General features: G+C 48.5%; 1 protein-coding gene across 2 annotated transcripts in view; it reads left to right on the top strand.

The window, feature by feature from the left end:
- Window positions 1-13089, top strand: part of RAMP1 (receptor activity modifying protein 1) — a 45934-nt gene extending 32845 nt beyond the window's left edge. The window contains exons 1-2 of one of the 2 annotated variants that reach the window (XM_021712171.1): window positions 5258-5336; window positions 12449-13089. In XM_021712171.1, the coding sequence (XP_021567846.1) occupies window positions 5314-5336; window positions 12449-12704 (279 nt within the window). In that variant the 5' untranslated portion in view covers window positions 5258-5313 and the 3' untranslated portion in view covers window positions 12705-13089. Of the gene's footprint in view, window positions 1-5257; window positions 5337-12448 lie in introns of those variants that run through there. The other variant, XM_021712170.1, reaches the window with a different exon arrangement.
- Window positions 13090-14814: the final 1725 nt, after the last annotated feature.

Genomic DNA, 14814 nt, shown 5'->3' with positions numbered 1-14814 from the left:
AACCACAAGGGAGAAGACAGCCCTGACCACCTAAACATGGCATAAACCTATTCCTGTCATGAAAATGCCTCCAGTGTTCCAATATTAAATGTGGTGCTTGCTATTGGTTTGAGAGAGATTTTTATCACATTAAGAAAAATAGATCGGGTGCAGTGTTTCATATCTGTAATCCCAACACTTTGGGAGGCCAAGGTGGGAGGATTGCTTGAGCCCAGGAGTTCAAGACTAGCCTGAGGGCAACACAGTAAGACTTGGTCTCTTTAAAAAAAAAAAAAAAGAAAGAAAGAAAAGAAAAGAAAAAGAAAAATAGTCTCTTTGTAGTTTTTAAAGCTGTGGGGTTTTTTTAAATCAGAAATGATGGGTTTTATCAAATGTCTTCTCAACATGTATTGAATGATTTTTTTTCCCTTTGGTGTGTTAAAGTGTGATTTTTGTATTAACAGTTTAAAGCATTCTTGAAATCAGCCTACCTGTAAATAAAGTGTTCCACATAGCTACATGAAATTTGTTAGCATTTGGTAGAGGACTTCTGTGTCTATTTATAAATGGAAGTGAAGGACATCTGTTCCCTTGGTGTCTGCATGCCATCGTGAGAGGTTTGGGATCAAGGTTTGTTAACTTTTAAAAATGAACTGAGAAACTTGACATCTTTTTCTCTGATCTCAAGAATTTGAAAGAACTGCCTAGATCTGTTGGGAAAGTGATTTGTTAATAACATTTTCCATTTTTCTCCTCAGATTTCCTACTTTTTAAGTCAATATTTGATAGTTAATTGTTTCCTCAAAAGTATCCCAATTCATCAAGGATTTTCTTATTTTTAACACTTTTTTTTTAGCATGTTAAGCTCATATATTTTTTGTAATCTGTGGTTTTGTATATTGGTGTCCTCTCTGCTTTTTTTCTAGATTAAACTATCCAGAAATGTGTCTATTTCATTGTAACTATTTCTCTAAAGAATTAGCTATTGAATTTACTTATCTATTTTATTGTTTTTAATATGTCAATAAATAGTAGTTTTTAATAATTATTAATGGGTTTAAATATTTGCCCATTGGGGAAGTTTATTATTGTTTTTTAAAATGTCTTGATTTGAATACTTATTTATTTTCCTTTCTTTTTGTTTAATAATAAGGTTATTTTCAATTATGAATTTTTCTCATAATTCAGCTTTAGCACTATTTCATTAATATTTACATGCATTGCCATCTTGGTTTTCTTCATAGCTCATAATTGAACTTTTAAATTCTTGTGTGGTTTCAAAATTATGTAAGTGATCTTTCATTTCTAGAGATTCAAGTTTTTTGTTTTGTTTTTATTTTTGTTTTTTTGAGTCAGAGTCTTACTTTGCCATCCAGGCTGGAGTGTAGTGGCATGATTACGGCTCACCACAGCCTCAAACTCCTAGGCTCAAATGATCCTCCCACCTCAGCCACTCAAGTAGCTGGGATTACAGGTGCATACCACCACACTCGGCTATTTTTTGTAGAGACAAGGTCTCACTATGTGCCTAGACTGGTCCCAAACTCCTGAGCTCAAACAATCCTCCCCCCTTGGCCTCCCAAAATGTTGATGTTGCAATTAGAGACATGAGCCACCATACTTAGACTGTTGTGTTTTTAAATAGACAGGTTCTTGCTATGTTGCCCAGACTTGTCTCAAACTCCTGACCTCAGTGATCTTCCCACCTCGGCCTCTCAAAGTTCTGAGATTACAGGCATGAGCCACCGTGCCAGATCAGAATTCAATTGTTTTAAAAATTATCCTTTTATTACTAATTTTTCATTTTTCATATTATAGTCAAAGAATATTGAGTTATAATTTCTACTTCAGGAATTTGTTGAGTTTTTCTTTGCTGCTTAATATGGATCTAGGGACTTTTGAAAAAATATTTGGTTCTTTATAGAATAGAGCCTTCATCACATGGTCACTGAATCAGGTTTGTTAATTTTATTTTTCTCAATCATTTTCAACTACTTTTTACCGACCTAAGATTGAGAGGTGTGTTAAAGTCTTCCACACAAAGATGTCAATTCTGTCTTGTACTCCTTGCATCTGAAGGCTGTCTGTGTCTTACAGTGCTGTGCTAAGACTTTCCTCAGTGTTTCTGTCCCTCTTTGTCCCATGTATTGCTTTTTGAGCTGAACTGTGCCGTGTCTGCTGGGAAGACTGCACTCCTGCCCACCTTTGGCCTGCATCTCCCAAGCATGCCTGTCTGTCTCTTTCTTTAGTTTTTGTTTCACTTTGCCTTTGAGGTGACTGCTATGAATGGAGTAAGTGGGATTTTTTCTTCTCACTCTCCCTGTCCTGGTGGTGATTACAGTCTAGCTGTTGAGATGAACAGTGAGTGAATAATCACAAGATGAAAGTACAGGTACAAATTAAAGCACATTTATGAAGGAAATCCTAGGGGAGCCAAATATGATGGAAGCATGAAGAACAGCCTTTTTGAGGGAGTGACATTTATGTGGAGAATGAGCAGAGGTTGACTTTGTGAAGATGAGGTTAAGAGCTTTCCAAGTAAAAGAACAGCTTGTGCACAGGTGCCGAGGCAGAAACATTGACCGGTTTAGCTAGAATGTGGCCAGTGAGAAGGAAGGGTACAGTTGAGGGGTGGAGAGATGGGGACCACACTGAAGCTTCTGAATCCAGCACAGGTGCAATGGGGACACTGAAGGTGTGAAACAAGGGTGGGAAAGAGTAAGGCTGGGCTCTGTGGCTCAGCCTGTAATCCCAGCCCTTTGGGAGGCTGACGCGGGTGAATCGCCTGAGCCCGCGGGTTCGAGATCAGCCTGGGCAAATTGGCGAGACCTCCTCTTGACAATAAAATAAAAAATAGCCGGGCGTGGTAGGGCAAGTCTGTCGTTCGGCTACTTGGAAGGCTGAGGCCAAAGGATCGCCAGTAGGTGGACGCTCGGGTGGCCGTGAGCGTGCGTGCCACTGCACTCCAGCCTGGGCAAAGGAGTGAGACTCCAACTCAAAAAAGAAAGAAAGAAAAAGAGTGAACAGTGGGCTGGGGGAAGGGCTGTGGCCTGGGAGCAACGTATAGAGGAGTGGAGAGCAGAGGAGGGTCTGCTGGCTGCCCGAGGCTAACCTCACACACACAATGCAGAAAAGTGGAAGCTTTTGTAAGTTGCAGTAACCCACCAAGACAAGTCACTTCGGCCTCCTCCTGGGCACAGTATGAGATCTCTGGGGTTCTTAGGGGATGGGGGAGCCCGTGATAGTCAGGGAGTGGGCAAGGCGTGAGGGCTGTGAGTCAGATGTGTGGACAGCGCAGCCAAGGCTTCAGATTTGGGAGGTGGGAGAGAGGACCTCACAGGTACCAGGTGTCACCCCGGAGCGCTCCCAGAGCCGAGAGGGAAGGAGCCCTGCGGGGTGCGATGCCTCTCCCGCGACGGGGAAGGGCAGAGGGCCTCGGTGGGCCAGGACGCGCCAGGCTGCCGACCCGGGAACCCAGAGCGAGGGGTAGATGGAGGAGGGGTCGGAAGAAGGCGGGACCCGGCAGGAGGAGGAGGCGGTCCTCGCGGAGGGGGCGCCACCTGGTGGCCCGGGCCGGGAGCGAGCGGGGGGAGCGGGGGGAGGTGGAAAGGGGGTCCCACCCTCGGGACCACCCTGAGGCCCCATCCGCCCACCCACAAGGCCCCTCCCTGCCCTCGGCTCCGCGCCCCCGGCAGACCCCTCGGGAAAGCGGCACCCCATCCGCGCAGCGTCCCGAGTGGGGTACCGCGGGGCTCTCCGTGCGAGAGGTCCGACGCCTCCCGGGGCCCTAGGGGACCTCCGGAAAGGAGGAACGGGGGCGGCTGACGTCCCGGAGTCTTGCCCCGCCTCCCAGTGCTCAGTGTCTCCTCGGTGGGACCCCGCGCCTCCTGCGCTCCAAGCAGGGGGTCGCAACCCCAGCCCAGGCACATCAGAGGCCGCTAATTGGAAGACCCGTGCTGTCACAGTGAGGCACGGTGGCTGCGAATGCAGTGACAGCAACGTCCAGTTTTCTGCGGGCCTTCTTCCTCAACTTTTAAGATGTAATTTTAAAAATAATATATGCTGAAGGTAGAAGACTTGGTAAATCCCAAAACGTGAATATAAAAGAATAAAAGTCATATCATGACCATCTTGTGATGCTCACCTCGCTTAACATTCTGGTATGTTCTTTTACATGCACCATTTTACACGGAAGCCACCTCGTTTATATCACCTGGTCTAATCTACTTCTTTTTGTTCAACTTCATAACTATTTTCCTACATCTTAACATTTTCTTCCTAAATATAGTCTTAGCAGCTCCATAACAGAGACTCCTAGAAATAATATCTGTTACCATTGTCCTATTGTTTGTTGCTTTTTAAAAATAAATCTGCAGTGGACAGCATACATCACTGTTGTGTATACTTCATATTATTAACTTAGGATAATTCCCAGAAGTAGAATTACTGAGTCAAGGGTATCCATGATTTGGAGGTACATATTGCCAAACTGCTTTTCAGAAAATTTGTACTAATTTATCTTCCAGTAGTAATGATACAAGTGCTATATATATATTTTTTTTTTTGAGTTGGAGTCTCTCACTCTGTCACCCAGGCTGGAGTGCAGTGACACGCTCACGGCCACCGCAGGCTTGACTTGCTGGGCTCAGGTGATCCTTCTGCCTCAGCCTTCCAAGTAGCTGGAACTCCAGGCATGTGCCACCACGTCCAGCTAATGTTTTTTATTATTGTAGAGGTGAAGTCTTGCCAAGTTGCCCAGGCTGGTCTCAAGCCTGTGGACTCAGGCAGTCCTCTCACCTTGGCCTCCCAAAGTGCTGGGATTATAGGCATGAGCCACGGCACCTGGCCTGAGTGTTCTCATTTTTAAGATGAGTGACATCTGGATGTTTGGTATTTTTGGTCTATTGTTATTACTATTATTCGTGAGGTTAAACATTTTTTCAGATGCTTATTAGTCATTTGTATTTCCAGAATAAATATTTAGCCAAACAGCTCATGGGATCCCTTTCTGTGTCTTGCAGCTACCCACACACTTCTTGATCTGAAGCCTCACCCCTCGTGTCAGGCGGGCATTTTGACAGAGGCTTCTCAAGTGGGTCACTTGCTCTGACTACCAGGATGCCAGGTAGTGGCACACTCCCCTCCCCCTGCAAACAGGTATTGAAAGCTGCCAGAGGCCACCAGGCTATGACTCGTCCAAGATACAAAGAGGCAAATACTTGCGTAGATGAAGTGACTTGAAATCCAAAATTTCTTCCTCCTTAGATTTCCTGAAGATTTAGACCAGCGGTTTCCAACCTTTTTTGGCATCAGGGACTGGCATCGTGGAGGACGATGTTTCCATGGACCGGGAAGGGGTAAGGGGATCATCAGGCATTAGATTCTCATAAGGAGCATGCAACCTAGATCCCTGGCATGCGCAACTCACAATAGGGTTCATGCTCCTAAGAGAATCTGGTTCGACAGGAGACGGAACTCCACTTGCCCTCTGCTCACCTGCTGGGGAGCCGGGTTTCAAACAGGTCACTGACGGGTGGGGACCCCTGATGTAGACACATGTTGCCTGGTCAACTTTTGCTTGAGTTTATAAGACAAGAATTTGTACTTTATGAGCCACACACGTCCACGTCTTGTGTATCTACTCTAAGTCAGACCCTTTTTCTCATTTAATTCGGTCTATCCAGTAACCCTGATAGGTAGGTGCCTGTCTCGTCATTTTAATATGAGAGGACTAAGGCTCCAATAGGTGAAACTGGGCACAGTGGCTCACGCCTGTAGTCCCTGCACTTTGGGAGGCGGAAACGAGAGGATTACCTCAGCTAAGGGGGTTCAGACCAGCCTGAGCAACATGGTGAAATCTCGTCTCTACAATAAATCAAAAAATTAGCCGGGTGTGGTGGTGCATGCCTGTGGTTCTAGCTACTTGGGAGGCTGAAGTGGAAGGATCGCCTGAGCCCAGCAGGTCGAGACTGCGGTGGCCATGAGTGTGCCACTGCACTCTAGCATGGACAATAGAGTGAGAGTCTGACTCAAAAAAAAAAGAAAGAAAGAAAGGGAAAAAAAATAGGTGAGATGAGGTCTCCAGGATCATGCCAGATAAGAGGTGGAACTGGGATTTGAACCCAGGTCTGTGGAGTACTGGGGCCCAGGCTCAGATACTCCATATCAGGGCCTGTCAGGGATAGTTGGGGGATAACTGCAATCACAGGGTGTCCTGATGGCTCACTCGTGAGCATGAGTGGTCACACTCTCTTGTCAGCAAGTAAACAACCATGAATCATGGTGCCCAGAGCCTTGACTTGAGACCCAGATACTTTGGAAACTCCCACCATAGGATTCAGGAACATTCCAAGCAAAGTTTGCTCAGGGACCCAGAATAGAATGTCCTAGCCAAAAAAGGATGATTATTCAGTGGCATGAGAACTGAAACTATAGAGAGTTAAAGCCAGAGTATTTTTTGGTGATTATTTCAGATCCTTCAGTCAGTACTATGTTCTTTTGAGCAGAAGAATGTCTGCCCTCCAAGGGGAATTCTTTTATCACAGACAGAGCTCATGACATTTATTGAAAGTTTCAGCTGTCACTTCTGTAAAAATAAACAGGATGAAGTGGGCAGCCGACTGCACGTTGGAGATATTTTTAGACGTGGGTGGCTTTGCAATCCAGAAGGCTAACATATCAAGAAGAGGTGCCTGGTCCCAGAATAGCCCACCGCATGCTCCGCCTCAGTGTGGCCTCTGTGGGGCGTCTGTGGTGACTTGGCTTCCTGAGTTGGCTCCTTCCCCTTCTGGTTTGCCAGCCAGACATGGCAACAGCTCCTTCTAAAGGCATCGCAGCTCCACTGATCAGGCCACAGAGGATGAGGGAACAATTTTCAAGATCCTTTGTCACTGGGTTTACAGAACCTCAAAAACTACCCACCTGTGGGTTTGGGAAGCTCTGAGGTGGGGGGAGGAGAATAATTTAAACAAGTGTTGATCAACATCCAACCGAAAAGGATGGACTTTGATTTTCAGCAATAATGTCTAATGCTAATCATGGGGCACATATTTGACACGCATTCATTCACTGTTTTCCTCGTGATGAGACCCAGCCTGTCATGACTTCCTGTGACTTTTTCCACTTCTGTTTTCTACTTGAAATATGGGTCCTTCTTCACTTGGTGAGACCACCCCAATGCCAGTGAGCAGGGTGGATGGGTCCTGCACAGGCTCTGCTGCCTCTTCCCATTCTACCTTCCTCCTTGTGCCTCATCCACTTGGCCACTTACATGACCTAGCAATTTAGAGACTGTATGGTAGGGGCTAGGGTAGAGGGCTTGGATGCTGGAGAGACCCCCACTTTTTCCAGATAGCCTCAAAACCCCCCTGAGTGTCTCCTCACAGTTGATACAAGGCCTCTGCTCCATTTGCTCACTTTCTAGATTACAAATCAGCAATATTGCCTTTTTAATTATCTTTATTTTTATTGTTTCTGAGGCTCTTCATTTTTTTGTGTGTGGGTTCAAAATTCTTTCTGGTATATACCTTTGATTGAAGATTGCTTTAATATTCCTTGTAGCATGGGTCTGCTGGCAATTAATTCTCTTGGCTTCCTTTTTTCTGAAAACATTCTTATTTCAACATCATATTCAAAAGGTATTTTTGCTGGGTATAGAATTCCACGTTGACAGGAGTATGCTCCCACCCCCACCCCCAATGCTCTAAAAATGTTGCCCATTGTCTTCCAGCTTGCCTAGTCTCTGATAAGAAGTCTGCAACAGCTCATATTGTTCCTCTGTATGTGAATTTTTTTCTCTGACTTCAAGATTTCCCCCCTCCTTTGGCTTTCAGCAGTTTGACTTTGATATGTCTATGTGGTTGATGCTGTTGCTTTTTTTTTTTTTTTTGGTCCTGTTTAGGTGTTCTCTGAGTTTATAGATTTGTGATTTTTTTTGGTCTTTCCTTATTTTTTGAAAAGTGTCAGCCATTATTTCTTCAAATATTTCCTCTGCTTCATTCTGTGCCCTCTTTCTGGCACTCAAATTAAGAATTAGAGTTGATATAATTTATTCTTTTGTCCTTTTACACAGCTCTTGTATGTTCTGTTATGGTTCCCTCCTTTTTTTCCCCTTGTGCTTCAGTTTGGATAATTTCTACTGACCTATCTTCAATTTTACTAACTCTTTTCTCAGTTGTCATGTCTGCTGATGACCCCATTGAAGGAAATCTAATATCATGTGGGGCTTTTTTGTTGTTGTTCTAGCAATTATCTTTGACTTTCTTATAATTTACTCCTCTCTGTAGAAATTATCCATCTGTACATGTATATTGTTCACCTTTTCCACGAGATCTTTTATCATACCAACCATATTAAAGTTCTTATCTGATAGTTCAGCTTCTAAGTAATCTCTGAGTCTGATTCTATTTATTGTTTTGCTTCTTGACAGAAAGTTGGTGGCTTCTTGTTGCTTTTGAACAAAAGGTTTATAATTTTTTTATTGAATGCTGAACATTCCTGTGTAGGACAGAAGAGATTAAGGTAAATAGTATTTACATCTGGAAATGGGTAAGCCTCTTCTGTCAGGCTGCTAGTATGGGATCTGGGCCAATCTTGTCAGGAATTGAGCTGGGTTTGGGATCTGTTATTGCTATGGTTATCTTCAATGCACCACAGGTCTCAAATACCTCTACCCATAGGCTGCCATTGCCTTATGCTCAGCTTGGGACTGGGTACTAGAGGATATATTCCTCAGTGCCCCGCCCTCCACTTTCAGCTATCCTTTGCCTTTTTGTGCTGTATCAGGGATCTCTCCCTACCTTCTCTCAAAAGTAAATTGCTACTGCTTGTTATTCTACTCCAGGGCTGTGTTGGAGGCTTGGGGAGGGGTTCTCTGTGTCCTGATTCAGCTTCAGTTTAAACAGGTCCTGTACCCTCAGCCCCAGCATTCCTGGCCCTCCTCCCTGTGGCAGCCAAACTCAGCTTATATCTGTGGGGATGTCAGGTGAGATTATCCTGTCCCTCTGCCAGTTGTAGGAGACCTCTGGTGTTATGGAGGATCCTAGGCCAGGATAGTTTCCTGGTGCCCTTCCTGTACTTCCCCCAGCCATGGTGTATCTTTGCCTGTGCCCTAGGGTAAGAGACATTTTCTGTCCTTCTCTCAGCAGTTTAAAGTGTTTGCTTCCCAGGGGAGAAGACAAGTGAGACCTCTGAGACAGTGGGAAGGGTTTTGGCCTGTTCCTACCTGGGTGACACCACTGATCAGCTCCTTGGAGCCTGAGGGCAAGAGATTTGCTGCTCTTCCTCCAGGAACCTGCAGCTTTTGCTTCTCACCCAAGAGGACTCTGGAAGTGACTGGTATTTTGTGCCTGCCCCCAGTCCTCACAAGTCCATGGTGAAGCCTTGTGGGAAAGAGTGGCAAGTCATGGGCACTGCCAGTGTGTCTGGGACCCCAGTAATTATAGAGTCACACTCCAGCCCACACTTGGTCTTTGACAATTTAGAACGTAGCTGATTTCCTCTTTCCTTTGGGTGGATATCTGAGTCTCCTCTGCCCCACTTTGCCCAGATGGGACAATCCCTGCTGCTCCTCCTTGAAATCCAGGTTATTTTGTTACCTTTCAGCCTCAGCTCCCTGATGGACTCCAGAAATGCATGATTTTGTAGTTTCTTCTGCATTTTTATTGTTCAGATGGGAGCAATGCCACTTTGTACATCCTAAGTGGAGGCAGCAGCAATTCACCCTCTTGAAACTATGTTTTAATTTTCTCAGATTAGCAGGGAAATGATACAGTCGACTTGGGCACTCTCATGGGACACAGAGGTCTCTGAACTCCCTGGGTCACAGGCCTCATGGCCTATCTGCCCCACCAGAGTCAGCTGTGTTCAGGGAAACCACGTGACTTCTAGCATAGGCTGGTGCCCACACTGACCACGTGACTCCTTCCCACCCCCTGGCTTCATGACATGTGCTCAAACTCATGCCTCTACAGTTACATGTGATCTTGAGGCCACTTTCTTAGGGGTACTCTAGGTACCCCAGAATCAAGACTGATGACCCCGAACTGCTGTGCTATGCTATTTCTGGATGCACAAGTTTAGTGAGATTTAAATTATAAACACTGATGGCACACCTGCCACGGCATGCCCAGCACCGCACTGGCATCATAGAGACAGAGGTAAAGGGGATTTGGCATCTGCCTCACAGGAGCTCAAGCTGCTCCCATGGGGCTGGAGCTCAGTCGACGCTAAATAGGCAGGCAGGCCTGCACTGGCTTCATGGCTCTCAGATGCCCACTGTTGCCTTGACCCCCAGCGAGTGGGTCTTGGACCTATACAAGGAGGTGTCCGAGCTGCAACTGGATCTGGCCATCAAGGGGGATGGTGAGTGGTGAGACATGAGGACCCTACCATCAGCCTGTGGCACTCACACCCCAGCTCTCCCACCCAGCACCTCTTGTGCCTTCCTAAACCATTGTTTCTCCTTCTATAAAATAATGGGTAATGGTGGTAGCCGAGCGTGAATGAGATCATGCACAAAACCCACTGAGCCTGTGCCTGGCACGTATGAGCACCCAGTGGATGTCGGTGATGGAAGCAGTTGGTGACAATGATGAAGTTCCATCAAGACCCCAGTGAGCCGAGCTTGGTGGCTCAGCCTGTAATCCCACGCCTTTGGGAGGCTGAGGTGAGTGGATTGCCTGAGCCCACGGGTTCGAGACCCGCCTGGGCAGGCGAGACCTCATCTCTACAATAAATCAAAAAATCAGCTGGGCGTGGTAACGCGTGCCTGTAATTCCAGCTACTCGGAAGGCTGAGGATCGCCGGAGCCCAGCAGGCGAGGCTGCGGTGGCCGGGAGCGGCCACTGCACTCCAGTCTGGGCGACAGAGTGAGACTCCAACTCAAAAAAAAAAAAGACCATCCATCCCAGTGAGAACATCCATCCCTGAGAATAGCCTCTGAGCCCCACTCAGCCGCCACAAGGGCCTTCCCTCCTGAGTCATAAACTCGTCCATCAAGTTGGAGATCCAGGGAAGAATGTGGGGTTTGAGACAGATTGGGCTGATGTGGTCTGGGCTCTTCCTGTGAGCCAGTGCAACCTCTGGGCCTCAGTTTCTTCTGCTGTAAGAGGGCACTTGATTCCCATGTCCTGGGTTGGAAATGACATGGAAAAGCACCAACGCAGGATCCCCATGGGAAGAATTTCATTCCACTTCATTTCAAAGGGCATCCTGTGGTCTGCAAACCCACATCTGTGGAAAAAGTGATTCAGAAATGAGGAGACAGCATTTACTCTCTCCCCAGCAAGCTTTGCCTCCTTGGGCTCAGTGTGAGAGGAAATGGACCTGAGTACCCTGGGGACAAGGGGAACAGGGTCCTTGATATTCCTGAACAGGCTGAGGGTTGGAAAGAGCTCACTTGTTGTGGCTTCAAGGGTTAGAATTCCTTGGGCAGAAGTGATTCCATGATGGTATCTATCTAAGCCGTGCCCAGGGAGCACCCTGATGGCACACCCCAGTCACCTGGCTCAGCATGGCCACCTCCACTTCTTCCCTCCAGCCTGGTGGTGGCTGGTCCAGGCCTCATCTATGGTCAAAGGCACCTGAAGCCACAGCAGATATAGAGGGAAGTCCTGTGGTTAAGACAGAGCCACACACACAGTCACTCATCCATAGGGTTATGCACACAGAGAATAACAGTCACACATACATTATTCTCTCTCCACCCACCCACCCCCCAAGAAAGCAGAGCCTTCCCCCCCCCATTAGTTTCAGTGCCCCTCATGGCCACACTTGGATCAAAGACTCAACTGACCTCCTCTCAATACCTCCCGCAGAAGTCTTAAGGTTTTCCTAGACCAGCTTTGTCCCCCTGCAGGTTCTGCTGGAATCCTGGCCCAGCCTGGTTCTCCCACTGGCAGCCTGGCCAGGATCTGGTCACAGGAACAGCGGCTAGGTTGTCTGGCACCGTCACTGCAGTGTGTGAGTGAGCAGCTCAGCTGAGGTGGGCTGAGGACATCAGGGATCTGAATGGGTCCAGGAGGGCACAGCATAGAGCCAGTCCAGCCTCGTTTCCATCTCATGGCCCAGGTTCAATGGGCAGACAGCTTGGCTCCTGGCCCCCTTGTGGGGGTCCCACCATGCTGACTGATTGGTAGACTCCCAGAGACCTTTTGCCTGTGGCCTCTCACCAGCTCCCAGGACTGAGACACCCTAGCCTGCCACCTCACCCAATGAGTGCTGAGGGAGGTCACTGTTGGCAGTCCAGCTTGGCTTGTTCTCCTCATGGTGCAGGCAGAGCTGCAAGAGGTTCCACAGTCATGCCAGTGTTCCTTACACCGTAACCATCCACTAGGCAGGACATCTGGGAGTCCCCTGGAGCTGTCCAAAACCCTGACCTCCTTGGGCCAGGGCTGCTGCTTTGGTGCCTGGGATGGAGGTGGAGAGCCACTGGCTTGGGTTCTCTGACGACCTCCTCTTCCACCCGCAGGAGCTATGGGGAGCTCACAGACTGCACCAGGCACGTGGCAGAAAAGCTGGACTGCTTCTGGCCCAACGCAGAGGTAGACAAGTTCTTCCTGGCCGTCCACCAACACTACTTCAGGACCTGCCCTGTATCTGGCAGAGCCTTGCGGGACCCATCCAGCAGCGTCCTCTTCCCCTTCATCGTGATCCCTATCCTGGTTACCCTGCTCATGACGGTGCTGGCGGTCTGGAGAAGCAAGCACACAGAGGGCATCGTGTAGGCAGCGGCCTGGGGCTGCCCACCGGGCGCATCAAGTCAGCAGGGCAAGGCCAGGAGGGTCGGGGTGGGAGCAGCATGGGCCTGACCCAGTGAGAGCTTGCGGGGTCCAACAGCAAAGCAGGCCCAGAGTCCCCCTCGTCTTCTAGCCAAGAAAAGCTAATAGAATTTCAGAGTAGTTGTGACTCCGGCATTAACTTGGAAGTCCCCCTTCCCCTCACCCACTAGAGGCCACCCCAGGAATGGGGCGGGGACATGACCCTGACTTACTCTGGAAGAGTCCCCAACCCTGGGCCCCCCTGCATGGCTCTTCCCAGACTGGTGACCCCATAGATGCATTTGTGGATGAGTAGTTTGTGATTAAAAGAATGTTCTTGAACTTGGAAAAATGTCCTTATTTCTGGGTTTCTGTCATTGGGAGGAGAGTGGGAGAAACCCCCCTACTGCCCCGCCACAACCCAGTCCAGACCCATGGGCACTCGCAGACTGACCAGACCCTCAGCTGGTCCTCAGGAGAAGAGACAGGTCCTGGGGGCAGGCTGGGGCTGCAGGGGTCTAAGGGGAGGGATCTATACTCAGGATGCCCACCTGAGGATGCCTTGGGCCCTCTGGCGGCTGCATTCTTCCCCTCTGTCCCCAAGGGCTGTACCGGCCTTGGTCCTCTGCTTCTCATCTCCCCCCCCCCAGGCTGCTGCTGCTACCCGCCCCATCCATGCTTCTTCCCAAGCCTCCACTTGTCGCTGGGCTTCTGAAAGGTTCTGAATTTCCAAAGGGGAGCCCTCCCCACAACCCTTCCTTATGTCTCCTGAGTATAGATTCCTCCCCTTAGGCCCCTGCAGCCCCAGCCTGCCGCCAGGACCTGTCTCTACTCCTGAGGACCAGCTGAGGATCTGGTCAGTCCGCTGCTAGACCCTTCTGCTTTTTTTGACTTGACCACCCATGGCTGCAGAAGCAAAGGGTCCTCACGGGCCGGGGACTTCTAGCTATTTTGAAAGAATCCTAAGTACAGCAATAAGAATAGCAACAGCATTTGCCATGAGCCAAGCACTGCACCACGAACTTGTGTTCATGACCCTTTCAGAGCAGCCCCCTGGGGGAGGTTCTGTCATTGTCCCCATTTTGCGGAAGAAAAAAAGAGTTCAAGTCACTTGCCTGGGCGACCTCAGGAATCCTTTTGTCAAATAAAACTCCCTGAGAAACTCCAATACACAGGACAGATAAAGGCCAAGGGGGCTCTGGGATGCTGCCTCCTTTTCTCTCCTCCACCACCCCCATCCCCCCCTCAGGTTCTTCTCCCACCCATCGCACCAGCCAAACTTGGGGGCCAGGCCTTGCCCACATATCCACAAGCTGACCTTTTCTGAGAGGTCCTGCTGAGGTAAGGAGACAAGAGAAGTGTGTGCATGGGTGGGGGAGGGGAAGCTTCTGCAGGGCAGCCTGTAAGCCAGACCAACCTGGGCAGGGGCTACTGTGCTGGGACCTGAGCCAGGGATTAGCAGGGAAAGTGGCCCTTGAGCAGCCTTCTGTCTGAGCCATGGCCCGGTGAGCTGGAAAGGCCTGGGCACCTGGGATTGAGTCCTTTTCCAGGGGACTTGGGAAAAGGAGGAGTCATTGAAAATTGCCACCAAAACAGCACCTATGGAGGCCCGCAGGCCCATGAGACTGGTATCTTCAGCAAATGCATATGAACTAATTAGAGGAGACATTACGAGTGAGGTCAGGCTAGAGCTGTCCTCTTACCTGTGGGCACCTATCATATCGCTGTCAGTTGAAAGTGTTCATTAAGACACTGGCGATCAGGCCACTTTGGCTCATGCCTGCAATCCCAGCACTTTGGGAGGTGGAGGTGAGAGGACTGCCTAAGCCCAGGGGTTAGAGACCAGCTTGGGCAACTTGGCACGGCCTTGTCTCTACAATAAATCAAAAAATTAGCTGGGCATGGTGGTTTGCATTTGTGGTTCCAGCTACCTGGAAGACGGAGATGGAAGGATCATCTAAGCCCAGCAGGTCAAGGCTGTGGTAGCCATGGGTGTGCCACTGAACTCCAGCCTGGGTGACAAAGTAAGACTTTGACTCAAAAAAAAAAAAAGACACTGTCTAGCCCACAACACCTG

The sequence above is a fragment of the Carlito syrichta genome, unplaced genomic scaffold (genome assembly GCF_000164805.1).
Source record: "Carlito syrichta isolate Samal-C Ts95f unplaced genomic scaffold, Tarsius_syrichta-2.0.1 Scaffold303113, whole genome shotgun sequence".
Lineage (NCBI taxonomy): Eukaryota > Metazoa > Chordata > Mammalia > Primates > Tarsiidae > Carlito > Carlito syrichta.
Note: the sequence above shows the minus strand (reverse complement) of the source record. Positions and strands in the feature narration are given on the sequence as shown.